General features: G+C 39.3%; 2 protein-coding genes across 6 annotated transcripts in view; one reads left to right on the top strand and one right to left on the bottom strand.

Moving 5' to 3' along the window:
• The window catches only part of syne2a (spectrin repeat containing, nuclear envelope 2a), a 32,877-nt gene extending 20,208 nt beyond the window's left edge, over positions 1–12,669 (bottom strand). For 2 of the 4 annotated variants that reach the window (XM_085937566.1, XM_085937564.1), the window contains exons 1-31: positions 12,311–12,423; positions 12,109–12,242; positions 10,729–11,078; positions 10,478–10,582; positions 9,715–9,870; positions 9,409–9,644; positions 7,239–9,228; positions 6,817–7,151; positions 6,590–6,734; positions 6,311–6,511; positions 5,882–6,016; positions 5,655–5,786; positions 5,387–5,569; positions 5,156–5,293; positions 4,849–5,034; positions 4,643–4,765; positions 4,181–4,363; positions 3,944–4,042; positions 3,787–3,882; positions 3,465–3,542; positions 3,152–3,267; positions 2,932–3,070; positions 2,769–2,855; positions 2,542–2,688; positions 2,272–2,457; positions 1,835–1,927; positions 1,426–1,611; positions 1,161–1,331; positions 895–1,026; positions 420–619; positions 15–147 (exon numbers count right to left, since the gene is read on the bottom strand). In XM_085937566.1, the coding sequence (XP_085793692.1) occupies positions 15–147; positions 420–619; positions 895–1,026; positions 1,161–1,331; positions 1,426–1,611; positions 1,835–1,927; positions 2,272–2,457; positions 2,542–2,688; positions 2,769–2,855; positions 2,932–3,070; positions 3,152–3,267; positions 3,465–3,542; positions 3,787–3,882; positions 3,944–4,042; positions 4,181–4,363; positions 4,643–4,765; positions 4,849–5,034; positions 5,156–5,293; positions 5,387–5,569; positions 5,655–5,786; positions 5,882–6,016; positions 6,311–6,511; positions 6,590–6,734; positions 6,817–7,151; positions 7,239–9,228; positions 9,409–9,644; positions 9,715–9,870; positions 10,478–10,582; positions 10,729–10,986 (6,369 nt within the window). In that variant the 5' untranslated portion in view covers positions 10,987–11,078; positions 12,109–12,242; positions 12,311–12,423. Of the gene's footprint in view, positions 1–14; positions 148–419; positions 620–894; positions 1,027–1,160; positions 1,332–1,425; positions 1,612–1,834; positions 1,928–2,271; positions 2,458–2,541; positions 2,689–2,768; positions 2,856–2,931; positions 3,071–3,151; positions 3,268–3,464; positions 3,543–3,786; positions 3,883–3,943; positions 4,043–4,180; positions 4,364–4,642; positions 4,766–4,848; positions 5,035–5,155; positions 5,294–5,386; positions 5,570–5,654; positions 5,787–5,881; positions 6,017–6,310; positions 6,512–6,589; positions 6,735–6,816; positions 7,152–7,238; positions 9,229–9,408; positions 9,645–9,714; positions 9,871–10,477; positions 10,583–10,728; positions 11,079–12,108; positions 12,243–12,310; positions 12,424–12,547 lie in introns of those variants that run through there. The other 2 variants (XM_085937565.1, XM_085937567.1) reach the window with 2 other exon arrangements.
• A 1,784-nt stretch (positions 12,670–14,453) lies between these two features.
• On the top strand, positions 14,454–15,774 carry atp5mj (ATP synthase membrane subunit j). 2 transcript variants are annotated; one of them, XM_085937821.1, is made up of 4 exons: positions 14,454–14,592; positions 14,943–15,066; positions 15,355–15,375; positions 15,647–15,774. In XM_085937821.1, exons 2-4 carry the CDS (start codon positions 14,943–14,945, stop codon positions 15,658–15,660), a joined length of 159 nt encoding a protein of 52 aa, XP_085793947.1. In that variant the 5' UTR covers positions 14,454–14,592; the 3' UTR covers positions 15,661–15,774. The 2 variants fall into 2 exon arrangements, with proteins under 2 accessions (XP_085793947.1, XP_085793948.1); XM_085937822.1 differs by lacking the exon at positions 14,454–14,592 and adding an exon at positions 14,624–14,787.
• Positions 15,775–16,493: the final 719 nt, after the last annotated feature.

Here is a 16,493-nt window from a genome sequence, read left to right as displayed (position 1 = left end):
AATCAGAATCTTACCAACAATCCAATCAAAGCCCTGCAAACTCTCTCCTGGCTCACATGAGAGCTATCGGTGAGCTCTGACCAAATCTTCAGGTGTTTGTTGGCATCAAGGAGCCATTTACTGACAGAGGAAAAGTCAGTCTGGAATCTGTGGGGAGGACATAGACAGTTCAGTTAGTGAAGCAGAACATGACTCTTCCGTCTTACGTGGGAGGAAAGGTCTAATACTGATAACATAACTTTCTTTTAACTCTGCGTGATTATCATGCATGTTCCAGATAAATCCGCTAGATACAGTGTAAGTGTGGTGTGAGTTACAATCGAAGTCCCGAAATGAATCAAACACCAAAGTGGAGTTAAGAAGATCATTTTAAAAAAAAACAATACAACAGGATATCCTAGAATTGTAAACTAGCCCACCTGACCCAGCTGTTCAAGATGTTACTCCAGCGCCGGATCTCCTGTTCCATGCGGGTGCAGAGGCTTCGCCATCGCAGCTCTAGAGCACCCCCTGTCTGTCTGATTGATTGTCCAAATGAAGGATCTGTCCGCAGCTCACATTTCTGATCCAAGAGTTGTCCCCAGGCACCTCTGTTAGCTTCCAATTGGACCAAAGTTTGCTGCATGGAAAGCGAGAATCAACATTGCTCTCAACCAGTAGTTTTTATGCCAGAATTCGAACTGTTGTTATTTGGTCATAAAACAGCAGGGCCACTGGGCAGCAGCGGCAGTAAATTGTAATTACTAAATGATGTGTAAAATATTAGGAAAACGGGAAAATGAAAATAAGTGAAATGCAATTCAACCATGTAGACAACATAAAGCCATTCTACACCTTAAGACATTTTGGATGATTCATGATATTTTTTTTGAAACACAATGGCTGCTCACTTACCTGGCAGGTATGTAGACGACGTTGTATGTGGGACTCCTCGTCATCCTCTGCTTCTGTACTGCTGATGCAGACTTCAAGCTTGTCCAGCAGTCTTCCCAGTTGAGCACAATTATCCTCCCAGCGGTTCCACTCCTGCAGCAGGTCCAACACCCAATATTTATATTGATAAATAGAAAACGGACAACAAGCATCTCTGAATAGTTCAAATTTAATTTTGCTTAATTTGTCATTTAATTTGATGTCCTAATATTTTTGGAATAACAGACCCGAAGTCTCCACTGAAATGCCACTTCCTGCTGGAGCGACTGCTGTAGCAAATCTTTGCCCCGAACTTCTAGCTGTGCTTGCTCGTCCTCTTGACCCCGCATTGCTTCTGGCTTTCGATGGAATAGATGTTGCAGAAAAGTCAGCTGAGCTCCGAGAACCTGCTGGAACTTCTAGATGAAGTAAAAAGTAATGGGAAAACAGTCAATATAACTTCATTAGTCAAACATAACAAAATTTAATCAATGTAATGAAGGAGGCAAGGACCTGGTTTCTTTGGCGACTTATGTGTAGTTGGTTAATATTTTGAACGGGTCTCTTCTGCCCTTCAGCTATGCATTCTTCACCTAGATCCAGTAGGATTCTTATTCCATGAAGAAAGGAGTGAGTCGCTTTCTGGATCATGAGCTTTTCTCCTGAACCTCTGCTCACATGTCTGCCAAGGACACATTCCTAAGGAAAAAATAATATTCATTCATTCATTCATTCATTCATTCATTCATTCATTTATTTATCTTATTTTTAAAAGTTACACCTACATGAGCTATTATGAAGTAATTTTGGTCGTTATACTGTTATATTTATTTGTAGTTCAAAAGTAGAACGTATCACAAAATCCATTATAAGATAATAAATGACACATCATGAACAATAATACAAAATCACATTAGATTACCTCCAGAGTGGGATTTTCGTTTTGACTAGGGAAAATTTCCCGATGACCAAGCTGTAGTTCCTCCATAAAACATAACTGGTTTGAGAAGAGTTCCTGAGTGGAAAGTGTTTAAAGATCTTACCCTCATTTATTCCAAGCAGTAAGTGTGAGTAAATACAGCAAAGAAATGATCATAATATATTGTATCACAAAAATTGAACAAAATCTTTAGAACATCAAAATGAAACACACTCATAGAGGATTAAAATCAAACTTTCTGCAACACAATCTTTTTAAATGTCAATCTAAACTCATTTGACATTTTAATATAATTTAGACAAAGTATGGCTGGTAAAAACTCAATTTTAGGCCCACCAAGTTGGTAATTATGTGTTAAAGGTCACAAGTACTTAAAAAAAAAAACACACACACACACATTAAGATCTGTGAAGCATTACCTGACGTTGGCTTTCAAGACCGAGAGAGTCAAATGAGAGCTCGTTGAAATAGGGGATGACTAACTGGGCAGTTTTCAGACATTCCTGCAGCGATATTAAACAGCTCAGAACATCTGCTTCTGGACTGATCTTTGCCTCAACATCATGCAGCAGGCCCGATAGACTCAGCAGCGCCATTGATACACACTACACAGAAATTAACAAAGGAGACCATTAGAGAGGTTCTACTTGAAACCCACAAAATCATGAAGATAAAATGATCTTATTCACATCATGCTTTAATATTCTTAGCTGGGTTTCCTCATCCTCAACACTTCTGGGAGTCAACAGAAAGTCTGTCAAAGCATCCATGCATTGAAGAACTTGCTGTGTAGCCAAAAATAATTTCTCCTTAAATTCTGGATCATCTGTAGAGATCTAAGAAATATCACATGGTCATGCCTTTTGATAAACACAATATGATTAAACAATTGGTATTTTATTGTAGTCTGACATACTGTTTTACTCAACATGGCGACTGACTCATTTGCATGTTGGAGAACAGCTGAAGTTGAATCAGTTAACCGCAGTTTTCCCTCCGGAACCTATCAAAAATATAGATATAAAAAAATGATTGGGATTCCTTTGAAATGAAATTTTCAGTTTTGTTTACTTGCTCACCTTTACAACTTCGGAGTAGGTTTTCAGACTCTGGTGCTCCTCCTGAAGTTTTTGGAGGGTTTCCAGTTTCTGAAAAATTTCATATTGAAGCAGGCTCCACCGTTGCTGCTCCATGTCATCTTTGCTGGACCGTGCCAATCTTACATGGAGATGATGGATTCATTAAAACATTGATTGTACTTTGGAATGCACTGTTTATAAAATGTAATGGTGATTGTACATGATAGACATTGATGGAAATTTCTTGGAATCAAACTCTGACGACTCGGTACTATTTGATCTTTTCTCCCCTTCAGAAACTGGCTCAGAAATTTGGGCAGACACGGTGGCGAAGACCTTGAAGAAAAAAAAAAAAAATCAAAAACACAATTTATCTCTTTGCTGGTAGTTTTTCATAAAACTAAAATCACTGCTAAATGCGGTAATATGTTTTGTAATAAAAACAAACCAAAAAAAACAAACATATAACTTAGTGAAGTATCTATATGTCTATCTCTAACAAAAATTGTCTTCACAATCAAAATATTATTTACCTTAGCATCAGGCAATAATTCCTTAACGATGATGTCATCACTTTGCACCTCAGAAGCATACAATGTGTCATCTGGGTCCTAATACACAATCATTTTATTTATTTGTGCGCGTTTGTGTACGTGTATGTATGTGTGTGTGTGTGTGTGTGTGTGTGTGTGTGTGTGTGTGTGTACACGCATGCGTACTGAGAAGTGGTCCATTCAAAGCAGCTGTTTGTGACAGTACAATAGACAAATCTCACACAGCCTGCTCTCAGCATGTACTGTAGTTGAATTCATCAAATTTGTTATTTTGGAATGAAAACATCTCTTGGACGTTTACCTCAGGAATACTGGATGTTAGTGTGTCAGATGATGACGAGTGACAGCTCTCATCATCCAGATCGTCTTCTGAACTAGACTCCTCAAAAGCCTCTTGCTTTAAGTGATAAGAGCAAAGTGAATTGAATACAACACAATCATGCCTTAATTTGTGTTACCTTAATTAAGTATCTTTGTTGAGCTCCATCCAAGTTTGATACATCTGCAAAAGGTTTGAGGCCAAGACCATCACTTGAAGTTTTCTTCAAAACTTTAGCCTGAGAAATGTGGGGGGAGAATTGACCAACACATTAAGATTGAAAATATTTTCGGACAACCTTAGGTCCAAATATTTCCAGCAGTAAATTCAACAATCCCATTTTTTTTGTTTTTTAAATATAGCATTCATGATTTACCTCCAGAAGAATTGCTTGTTGCTGGGTAAGATTTTCCAACTCTCCCAGCACCTGCAGGAGAACTTTTATTCCAGAGAACACCACAAGACTCTCCTTTGTTTCCTGCGGGAGACGTAAATCTCCTTTGTAGTTGTCCATGTCCTCTAATGTCTTCTGCATTGAGTGGACATTGTCCAGGATGACCTTTACAATCCAAATAAAAAATTGAAAAAGTAAAGTGGAACGTGAGAAAACGTGGGTCGTACAAGATCTTTATTATAAACTTACACATACATACGTATATATATATATAGATACAAAGATACTTAATACATATATATATATATACATTATAAGCCATATATATATATATATATATATATATATATATATATATATATATATATATATATATATATATATATATATATATATATATATATATATATATATATATATATATATATATATATATATATATACCTGTTGGTTTCGAAGATGCTCTTTCACTGTGATGCTGGAATTGTCCATGGAGGATAAAATAGTTCTGATTTTTGGGACGTTCGCCTCTAAGGTTTTAAGCTCCTCTTCCAAGGCATCCACTACCTGGAAAAGGTTGTTCAAATTTGATTCTATAGACATTGGAAACCAAGTATGGTGGCTTAATTGGCCAAGCTTCCAATGTATACCTCAACAGCCCGCTTGAGCTGCACCATCAGCTCCTGGATGCTCTTTTGCATTTTTTTAACCTGTTGGTCCGTGTTGTCCATCCTCTCCTCCTGTGCACTGAGATCACACACAGCGCAAATCTCAGCTAACACTGGCCGAAAATCTTTCAGTGTGCTCCTGATTCTTGCCGAGTCATCCAGGACCAGCTGGAGATATAAAAGAAAGACAATGTGTTTTTGAAAGAGAAACAAAATGGAACAGGCTTGTTGTCTGTAGTAGTAAAGTGAGTCTAAGTTCCTGTTTTTATAAATGCTTGACGTCACTAACCTGTAGTGACTTTGCATGATTCTGGAGGTCTTTGGATGTCGGAAAAGAGCAGGGAGTACTCAGCCATGCCTGGGCTTCGTCGAACCAACAGGTGGCGCCGCACAAGAGATCTTCAAGTTCTTGAAGGGAGGCGGGGATCTACAACACAAATGAGACACAAATTAATTTAAATTCCCAAAGACATACTCGGAAATTTGGTCGAGACTCTCTCCAGAAGACTCCATGGCTGACCTTGTTCAGGAAAACTGTACGATGCTCTGCCATCTGCACGGCATCTTGGTAAAGCCGCAGTGGTCGTGTCAGTTGGTCCATGAATAGGTGAGCTTGGTCCGATTGTTCCTCCACAAGATCTTGCACCTCACTCTCCAGGAGCATCAAGCGACTATGATATGAGTCTAACTTGTCCCACACGTGCTGGAGAACAGAGGAACAATTTGATTGATTGTGGTCAAGTTTCTTCCATTGTAGTTACGCCAACACCAAAAATGTCCTCGCTCACCTTGAGAGCCTGTTGTGCCTCGGTGAGAGTCCAGCTTTTTTGCTCCAGGCATAATTTGATTTGCTCCAGGCCAGAAATCAACTCTGTGACTTGACAAGTCACTTTTTGAACTGACACATTCTGCTCCATTAGCTGTGATAAAGCCAAGTTTAGATGGATAAATAAATATTGTAAGAATTTAAGAAATGATGACATGATTGAGAATGCTCTTCAATATGATCCACAACCTTCTTTTCAGCTTCCTCAACAGACTCTTGAAGAGCTTGCATTTGCTCAGCTGGACTCTCAGTAGATTTCTCCAGCATGCTGTCCTGGATACCCTTTAGCTCAACCTTCTGATTGGACAGATCCTTTGTGAGCTCCTTTCAGAGTGAAGATAAAAGAGAAAATGGAGGCCAAGGAAAAAAAAAAGGTCTAAATTGAATTCCTGCAAGGACTTTTTGTCAAATAATGGAACAGAATGAGTCTGTGTTAAGGAGAAAAATGAATTCTTATTTTAAGGAATTGGATGACGTGATGAAATGGAGAACAGATATTGTGTAAAAAAAAAAAAAAAGAAACAAGTGTGTAATATTTTGTCTTCTCATGTGGCAAAATAACCAAATTATTTGGTTAGAAACAGCCAGAAACTTCGGCCTGGAATCTAGACAACTTACACTAACTGTGATATCCTTCCATTCTTCGACTCTTTGATCGGCTTGTGCCATCAGTAGCCCGACACCGCGCCGCAGTGACACCCAACGCCGCCAGAGGGCGCTAAGCTCCCCGTCCTTTCCAATGCCGCATCCCTGCATGGGGCATCTTTCTCTCAATTCTTCAATCTGCCTAGCGAGGTCGAAGACACCCACCATTAAGTCCTTTAGTGAAGAGAATAAATAATCTTTGAAAGTCTTGAAAGAGGCAATACATCTTTAATTTATTTTAATTACCATTACCTTGGATTGGCTGTGTTGCGCAGCACACTTATCATAGGAGGTCACTTCCTTTGCTACACAAGTGGAAAGCTTTGCTTCAAATTCTATAAGACGCTCTTGTACATCTTGGTGACAAATCCTATGGCTTTGTTGGCGAAGCTCACATCTAAAACACAGTTGTTGTTACTTATTTTTTAAAAAAGTATACATACAAACAGGAAAACAAGGCGTGATAACAGAGCCAGTACCTCTGCAAGGACTCCAATCTGAGATGAGCCTGAGCCTCCAGGATGGCTCTTCCCACTAACAACTGGCTCAGAATGCCAATGTGCAGATCTTGAGTTTTTGAACAGGAAAGGCAGACTTGTCGGGGCACCAATTCAACAAGATGCTGGATGTGGGCAACGAATCCTTCTTCGAGAGCTTCCATGGCTTGTTGGGTTTGGGTTTTTTCCTCCGTGCAGTCAAGAAAACCACCAGGAGCTGATAAAAACGTTAGTTCGGCATTGTGGAGGAAGTTAATAGCTCCTTGAGCAGCCCATTGGTAATCTTTCAAGGATTCTCGAGTTTTGGATAAACATTCCTGTTGAATACAAATTCAAGACAAATCGGTTAACGTGCACAATCCACTCTCAAAAAATGTTCCACTTGATTATTAGTGTGTACACACCATCTGCGAATGGCATTCCTGCATGACAGAATCTCGAAGTAACTGCAAATCAGTGTGACTCTTCCAGTCAATTTTCTCCTTCCAAGCCAAAGCGTGCAAGACTCGCATCCCGGACTCTGTGTTTCTCCAGATCACCCATCGTCTTTGCAGTGCGGCATCTATGGCTCTTTCATCTGGCCTGACCGGTTCCATCCCCTGCAGCTCTTGTGCTGTTCTTTGAAAGAACTCCATCAAGTCAGGAAGCTCAGAGTAGAAGCTCAATCCCAGAACAAGCCTTTCCTCTAAATGTTTCATCTCATGTGTAGTGGTGTGCTCCCAAGAAACGAACATCTCCACAATGCAGTGAATGCTTTGCTTCTCTACTTCCAACTCTGTTGGGTTGAGCTCTTGAGCAATCACCTCTAATTGGTCCGCCGCTTCTTGACACTGCGTCTTCATCAACGGGAGGTCAACCAAGAGTGCCTGGCAAAGTTTGAACCTCTCGCCCAAACTTTTTGTTTTATCATTAGCCTGCTGGATTTGCTTTTCAGAAACATCCCTTGAATCCTCCATTTGCTTCTTCAGTTGCAGGTATTTATCTTGCTCAAAAGCATGAAAACTAAGAACTTTGCACCTGTCTTGTAGTTCCCCGATGGTGCACAGCAAAGAGCTCCGCTCGATCTCCTGGCAGTGTTGAATCTCTTGCACTTGACACTGATGTTCCATTAGCATGTGCTTCACAAGGGCAATTGCTAAAATTGTTTCCTGTGTCATGGGGAAATGATGTCGATCCAAACAAGAAGATATGTCCTTCAGGCTATCCTCAATGGTAGACAACTCTTCACCAGAAGAGGTTCGCTCATGAATCAGCTCCTCCAAATGCCAACCGGTTGCACTCGCTTGTGTCAGCAGGCCATCAAATTCTGTCCGGATGGCCGAGAGTCTGTTGACAAGATAACGACTTTGTCCGGGGCTCAGGCTTTCTGCTACTTCCTTACACTTTTTCTCTAAAGAATCTACCAAACATAGATGACTCTCGATATCATCAGCAACTTCTTGGTGATGTTTTAGGTTGCTCTCAAGTGAGCTGATGTCAACTCTTGAAACATTCTCAACGTAAGCACGGGAGTCTCCGTTTGCTTTTGTTTCTACAAGCCAACTATCAATGCTATCAAGGTGGTCTAACAGTTCCTCTATCTCCTCTAGATTCTTCTGCATTGTGTCTAGAACATTCTCCAAGATTTTAGCGAGAGTTTCATGCAGATCTTCAATTATGTTTAATGCTTGGGCGTAGTCCACATTGTCCATGTCTGCCTTTTCTTCTCTAATTTCTTCTAGTCGTATCTTGGACCTGATCTTGATATCTGTCTGATATTTCCTCATTTTGTCAATCTGAATATGAGCCTCTTCTGGGATAAGAGACATCTTTTTGCCAATAATAATGTGGTATTCCATCTGTTTTGCCCATGTGATCCATTCTTGGAATTGCTTATTAGCATCAGTGCTAAAGACGGAAGGGTCGGCTTTGTTTTTGGTAGTTGCCAGTAAGGTCTGCAATTCTTCAAGGTCATGTTTAATGCTGTTCTTTTCTTTCTGGCCAATACAGGTAAGAGCATCTGAGAAGGACTGTAGATGCACATGCAGCTGGTTACACAATTTTAGGTCTTCGCTCAAACATAAAAGCTCTAAAGTGCATTTGGGTTTGGATTTCCGGATAGCTTCAATCTTGTTTTTAAGCTGTTTAGCTTCTTTCATAAGGACAGATGATTGACAGGAAGAGTTAGCCGCCTGACACAAGGCTCTCCTGATACTTCCACTCAAAAGTCTCCACTTATCTTGGACATCTCCAAGTTGAGCAAGAAGAGCACCTGAGCTTTCCGCATCGCTCAAGTGAACTGCCAGCTGGCTACTTAATGCGCGGAGCTCTTGCCACATTTCTTCGCTTTGTTTTAAAGTTTGCAGCAAGACGCGGAGCTTTTCGGCTTGTAGAGCACCGCTTCCCAAGGTGCTTCTAAAAATAAAACAAACAAATTAAATAAATAAATAAATAAATAAATAAATAAATAAATAAATGTATTAAATAAATAAATAAATAAATAAATAAATAAATAAATAAATCACATGATGTAAAATCCCATTGGTGGGAACAACTGAGATGGATAAATGACATTGCGACCAAGAAGTCACTCACAACTTAATTTTCTTCTTTTCTGCATCGACGTCTTCCAGGAAAGCTTTAACTTTCTCCAGCTGTTTGTGATACTGTTTGACTTCATCCAGTTGAGCGGTTTTGACTTGCACTGTGGCAGAGGCATCCAGTAGTGCCGTACTCCATTGAGCTTCCAGTCTTTTCAAGACATTTGGATCACAACATTGAGAAGAACTTTTCATCGTAGCCACTTGATCCAACACACAACGATTATAATCCTGCAGTAGAACAGACAATTGCTGGCATCCGAGATGAATATGTAGACAAATACTATGTGAAATTACATACCTCTGCCTTCTCCAATTGTTTGGCCATAGCAGTGACATCTAGCTGTGCTGGCAGATATCGACATGCCAGAACATTTTGGACTGCTCGAACCAGTCTGATCGCTGCTTCACTTGGTGACGACTGAAGGTACCAGTTCAAATCCATGTGTTTTATCCTCTATAACATAACATTTAAATGCAACTAGCTCCACAAATAGTTTCTATACCTGATGACAGTGAAGTAGTGAAAAATGAGCATCATAAATAATAATTCTTTTTTTTTTGTCTGTTTGACAGTTGTGACTCATATATTTTATAGAGTTTCATAGTTTTTAAACAGTTACATCCTGAGTAATTGAACATAATTTAATGATGACAGTGTAACCCTGGAACAAATTGTTTGTATTCACACGATCCCTTATGGGAAAATTGTTTTGGATTATGAACAAATTACAGGTTGATCAATGTCACAGACTTTTCGGATTCTACTGAATTGAAGTAAAAACAATTTCCATTTTTCACTCTTGGGAAGAACCAGGAAAAGCAGTGCATCGCCCGATAAGAATAACGATGGGAACAAACAACCATCAAAACGTCTTATCTGCTCACTGTTCCATGACGCTAATTAAGCTCTTCCACTTTGAGTTATGTACTTTTACACTGCGATCATCCAAGTACCACAAGAATCTCTGATTAAAATAAAAATCTTACCGAGGTTATATAAAAGTTAAATAATAAAGTTATTTGAGATAATGTTGTATATAAAAAACAGAGTTAATACTCACATTGATAATGTTGTTTTTCTCTACCATGCCCTGGACCTCAGACAAAAGCTCCAACATTGAGCTATGTTCAGATGTGGCTTTTTCCAACCACATCTCTTCTCTGACCTAAATGCACAATAAAGCAATGTCGACAGTGAACGCAAGAAATTGCAAAGTGTGAAAGTTAGGTTTTCAGATAAGTTTTTGTATCCTTATAAAATACAAAATACTGAGAACAAACAAGATGAAAAAGAAATAAAGATAAAACTTACTTTTGCCATCTCTTTGGCCTCCAAATACAGTAGCTCACTTTCCTCTTCAGCTCCAGAAGAATCACTGCATCTTTTGGGGATCAAATATTTATTCCGCTGTGTTTGCCCCTTAGGGTGGTCGTTATCTTTCATCGCTCCTTGTTTAGCATGCGGATATGTATCAAGATTTAAATATGCAGCGAGGCCACTTGAATCAGAGGACCGGACGTGTGCTTTTCTCAAGACTGATGATTTGCCACTTGATTTATACTTCGACATTGTAGTGTTTACACTTGATGAGGATTGTGGATCCCAGCTCGACACAGGAGACACTTCTGATTCAGGCTCATCACAGATTTTGTCCTGTTGGACTGAAGTGCAAGCTTGTTCAGTATTCAGCGCATCGAAAATGTGCATTGTGGGCTCTGTGGAATCATGTTTTGATATATCGCTCCCTGAGGTGAAAATGTATTTGGGTTTTTTACCCCATCAGTTTTGTTGTCAACACACTTCTGTTTCTCTCGTTGCCATATGGACTTGAGTCTACAGATAGAACACGCGGCAGACATAAATCTCCTCATACTTCAAAACTGATTTATTTCCAAAGACTGCGATAAAGACTTGGACAAGGCTATTAGCTGATCAGAGGACACATTTAAAAACAACCACATTCACATCTATGGACAGCTCTTCAATTAACATATTTTGAGGAGGTGGAGGGTGGGGGGAAGCCAGAGTATGCATAGAAAAGCCATGCAAGGGAAAATAAACTTTAAATGTTATGTTACTCAATTCTGAAAAGAACCAGATACTGCGGTTCTGAAATCAGAGATGCCTGTCAAGGTTTTTGATAATTCTGGTGAGTTTGTTTTGGGAGACATCTGATTCTGCAAACCTTTTGACCGTACATCACAATTCTAAGAAAAGAATATCTTTTAATCTACAATTACATAACATAGTTCAGTTGAATGTTACAAGCATTAAGAAGTAGCAAATAGAACTCACTTATCTATCTCTTCTAGCTGTATTGTATGCCCAAATTCTACTGGATAAACTGGACATTAGCATCTAGCGCCATCCTGTGGTTTTGCAGAGGACTTTCTTCTAGGTGGAGCCCAGACTTGGTTTCAGATGTGCCAATTTGTTTGCTACGTCTCGTTTTATAGTCAAAATACAAAGAAATGCAACTGAATAATCTGCAATTAGACGATTGGGAAGTTATTAAATATAAGAAATGTTGGTCGAGATTTTTTATAGCTAGCAGTTTAGTGAGCATCACTTGCAGAGTTGCCGGGATAGGTGACATGTAGTGCACAAAATCCTCCATGTTAGATTTGTTGAGGAATGAACACACACCCTGTTGAAATGTAAATCAGTCCAAGTCTGTTTCAGATCACTCACCCGTGACAAGCTTGGACTGACTACAGAGCCGCCTTCCACTTCTGCTTTGTTTTCTGATTGGAGTCTTGAATTTCCTGGTTTAGATCATCTTCTTGCCTCACATTATTTCCCTCCAGAAATCTCTCAAGTTGTGCCTTGAATATATCGGTGCAAATGAGTTATTAGACAAAAGAAATACACTTTGTACGGTTGCTGAACACACCTGCGTTGCTGATCTACGTAGCTTGTCCAAAATATTCAAAAACAACAAATGAACACTCCTTAGTGAGCAAGTGGAAACAAATAAGGGATAGATAGAGTGTGAACACACCCATATATGACTAAATAACACACTCGTCTTACTCGCCCGAGACGGCTTCTCTACTCAATGTGATATGTTGCTTTCCAATGTTTTATGTTGCACATTATATTAGATTTATCCGACATTTTTTTTAAATACCTATGTTGGTGTATTTCCCCTTTCACGCTCTCCTTTGCGTTTGAGCACGGCAGCATGCAAACATTGCTCCAAACGCTCACACTGTTCTGCAGCCTGCAACAACACACATGCAGGTGCGAGCATGTTGAAATCCACACTTCACTGTGCACAGACACACTAATACGGTTTTTGTAGCCCAGCACAAACCCGATTTGGAAAACGAGTCAAACTTGCCATACTACTTTCTTCTCTTTTTTAATTTAATCCTTTTCAACTTAACGTTGTTATCATTTGTGAGAATGTGACCTGGTAAAGGTTACTTGAATAGTGTTTAAATTTTGTTTCAACACCATTTAAAGAAATCACTTATTGTTTCCTCAATATTTTATTCATTAATCTTCTAAAACATTTGTTTTGAATTTGAGAGTAAATTGAAATTGTCTTTGTCTCAGTTTTCATACATTTTGAGGGACTTTTGTGCCTCAAATTTGTTCAAACCTAACACGGGGTGCCATGGCTCAATAAAGGTTATTCAAAATAGGATGAGGAAACAAAAAAGTATTAACGCTTGGTTGTACACTAATTGAAACAGTTGGAAGAACATTTAACCCCAAATCTTCTTCTTGTCGTGGCTACAAGGCAGTTAGTTACAAGGCTTGGCTCGATGTGGTTCTGCGACAGCTGAACACATTTCTGTCTCTTCTCATTAAACTCTGCTAAGTCCGGTGCTGTGCAGGGATGTTCCGGCAGGGAACATATGAAGAGGTGTTGCATGGTCTGTGGTTCAGTGCCACAGTCACACTCAGCGTTACGATCATCCAGAGATGTCCCCATTTGGCGAGAGTGACTTTTCCACATCCAACACCAGATCTTAGTCTATTTAGGCATTTCCACGTTGCATAGTTGGTGTCTGCTCCTGGGGGGCAGTGCCTCGCTTGCCTTAAGCTCCATTTTAGTTTCTGGTGGAAGATTGTCAAGTCTTTCTTCCCACCGAGTGACTCTTTCCCTGCCTATGCTCGGTGTTCCAAATTATTGTAATATAATAATGATATACTCGTTTGATGTAATCGATTTCATTACAACTTTGTAATTATAGGTATTAACATTCTTCGTTGATTGACTGTGAGCGATCTCAAGATGGTGCATAGCATCCTTTTTGAGCCAAATAATGGTTTTGTTACCATCAGTTTAATGTAAGTAACACAAAAGAGAATATCTGCTGGATTTAGGAACGCAATATGGATATGGCTGACAACATTTTTAAAAATTAATTAAATAATTGATTAATTTTTATTTTTCCACCAGGGCTGCAGCTTCACTACGTTTGCTGCAAATATACATTTGAAAGTTTTCTCAAACAGATTTTGTGGGCAGAGCAGTTTTGCTAATGAATCATTAGTCATAGTCTGACTATGTGGATGTTCCACTAATTATTTTCAAACATAGACAAAAACGGGTTAAAATCAAGGGATGTCGTTCTGGCAACTGTGCGCATGACACTTTTATGTGATTAAGGGCTATAAAAATAAATTTGACCTGACATTTTCCTTGAAAACACCTGTCCTGCTTGGATGACGAAATTAAAACATTATCAACTTGGTTTCCCTCTTGGCAAACTGCAACTTCCAATCTTCTGGGAAGACTTTCTACAAAATTTCCAAACAATTCCAAACGGGCCCTTCGTTTAGACCTTAGATAAGGTCACGAGCAATGAGGAAGCCATCCAGGGTCAGTTAATCAGAACCAGTCTCAGTCTAAAAAGCTTTTCTTAGCTGAGTGAAATATTACAGAAAATCAGTTGTTGATAGTAAAACAAAATAGGTCCTTGCTTCTCCTTTTGTTGTTATTTTCTTACTCATTTCTACTCCATGTACGGTACTTTGTATGCAGCAATAGTTGTAAAGTGTACAAGTTAGTGGATGAATTGGCCGTTAGGTGGCGCGCTGTATAATAACCCAATCGGTAAACTCCGTAATTTAGCGTAGAAGAAGCTTTACCACCACGACTTTGACGTCGGGATACTTGTGCTATCTTGACCTTCCTTTTGCTCTGTGACAAACAGAAAGGTACTACACGCATATCGTAATTCGAATAATCGCTCATTTCCTTGGTGCTTCACAGTTACTATGACGTGAAAGTCTCGTTCGATAATGCGTGCAACAGCCATTGGTGCGCTTAGTTAGCTCGTCTTCTTAGCCTAAAGCTAGTTTAGCGTCTCATCTGGTTCATGGTTCAATGAGATTGTTTTGCAACTAAGTAATGTATGTTAAATCTCAGATTCTCCATAACGTCTTTCTAAATGGATAAAGTAGATCTTTAGATAAATTCTTAATCAAATTCAGTAAAATGTTTTCAATGATCCTCTTTGGTTATTAAATTTACTTGCTTAATTTTCTGTTAATGCTTCCCCCTGCAGATGGCTGGACGCATGTTTGCAAATTGGTGGGCCAAAATGGGCCCCTACTACACCAAGGCCTATCAAGAAATGTGGGTGGGTGTTGGCATCATGACATACCTCTACTACAAAATCTCCTATGGAGGTGAGTCAAGGTTTTGCTGATGGGGAAATAAGCATTACAAACTGAGCCTGGAAAACATTTGAGCTGACTGTGCAAGTTTCTTTCATTTGTTGACTGGAGTACATACAAATGCAATTTTACAAACAATATATTAGGACTTTATAAAATGTTTTCTCAAAAACTAGTACTACTCTGAGGGACCCCAGAGCTGTAATAAGTCTGATCAATTGCCATCAAAAGTATGTCTGTGATGGAGCATGTTGTGTCCTACTGGCATGAGTCTAACAATTTTGTTTCATTTTATTTTAGGCAAGAAAGCGGTGAAGGACAGTAAGTACAGTAGTTTCTAAATTGTCATTTATTGAAAAAAATATTGTATTTTTTTGTGGCAAGTGACGTGTAGGTGCAATATACACGTTAAAAATTTCTTTTTTGTTTTTAAAATTATTTTTTTATTCCCCCGTCTAAGTATTGTGCAGTAACGTTGATTGTCCGCTAGATGTCACCGTCACAAATGTTTAAATTATTTTGGTGCAAGTCAATCTTCTGATGTATTCTTTTAACTACTAAAGCAAGTTGTCTTTTTTTTTTCTTTTTGCAGAGCCTGCTCATTAAGTTTTCAACACCTCAGGCCACCCCCACCCCCCTTCCCCCACTGTAAAGTTGCCCCCATTCACATTGGACATCTTGTTAATATGAAACTAATAAAATTGTCAGTGAACCAACAAACGTTTTGTTTTCATGAATGATATTTTTTCCTCTACTGGTCAATCATGGAAACACTAGAGATGATCTATCATACTGGAAAGACTGGAATGCCAATTACTGACCATGGTTAGGACCAAAATAGCTCTAAACCTTAAATACTTCTTTGACTAAATAACTTGGGTTTCAAACTGCTTCATAAGAAAACACCACTCATTGAGATATTTTTTTTCCCCTAAAATATAATGTTAATCAGAATACAGTGGAGCCTCGGTTTTCGACCACAATCCGTTCCAGAAGGATGTTCGAGAAGTGAATCGTTCGAACTGCGAATCATGTTTTCCCATTACAAATAATGAAAAATAATTTAATCCGTTCCAAGCAAAAAAAAAACGCCTTTTTAAAGCTTTTTTTTCATTTGCGCATTTTCGTCCGATCGCGCAACTGCAGTGCACCGCAGAGCGCGCAACCGTAGCGCGTCGCCGACTGACAGAGCCGTCGCCAAAATTTAGAAAATATTTTTAAAGTCCTGATGTACTTTCCAAAGTTCAAGTGGACCTCAGTGCGCAGGGAGCTTAATTTGGTCCGATCGCGCAACCGCAGCACGCCGGCCGGCTCACTGTCACATTGCTTTAGGAGCGTCTTTGTGTTTTAGGATGGCTTTACTGCTCCCACTTGCTTCCTTTGGAGGCATGACAGAGTTGATGTCTCAGAGTAACGAGAATGTAATAACGAACGGAGTC

This window comes from Syngnathus leptorhynchus, chromosome 18 (assembly GCF_054491065.1).
Source record: "Syngnathus leptorhynchus isolate UIUO chromosome 18, UIUO_Slep, whole genome shotgun sequence".
NCBI lineage: Eukaryota > Metazoa > Chordata > Actinopteri > Syngnathiformes > Syngnathidae > Syngnathus > Syngnathus leptorhynchus.
Note: the sequence above shows the minus strand (reverse complement) of the source record. Positions and strands in the feature narration are given on the sequence as shown.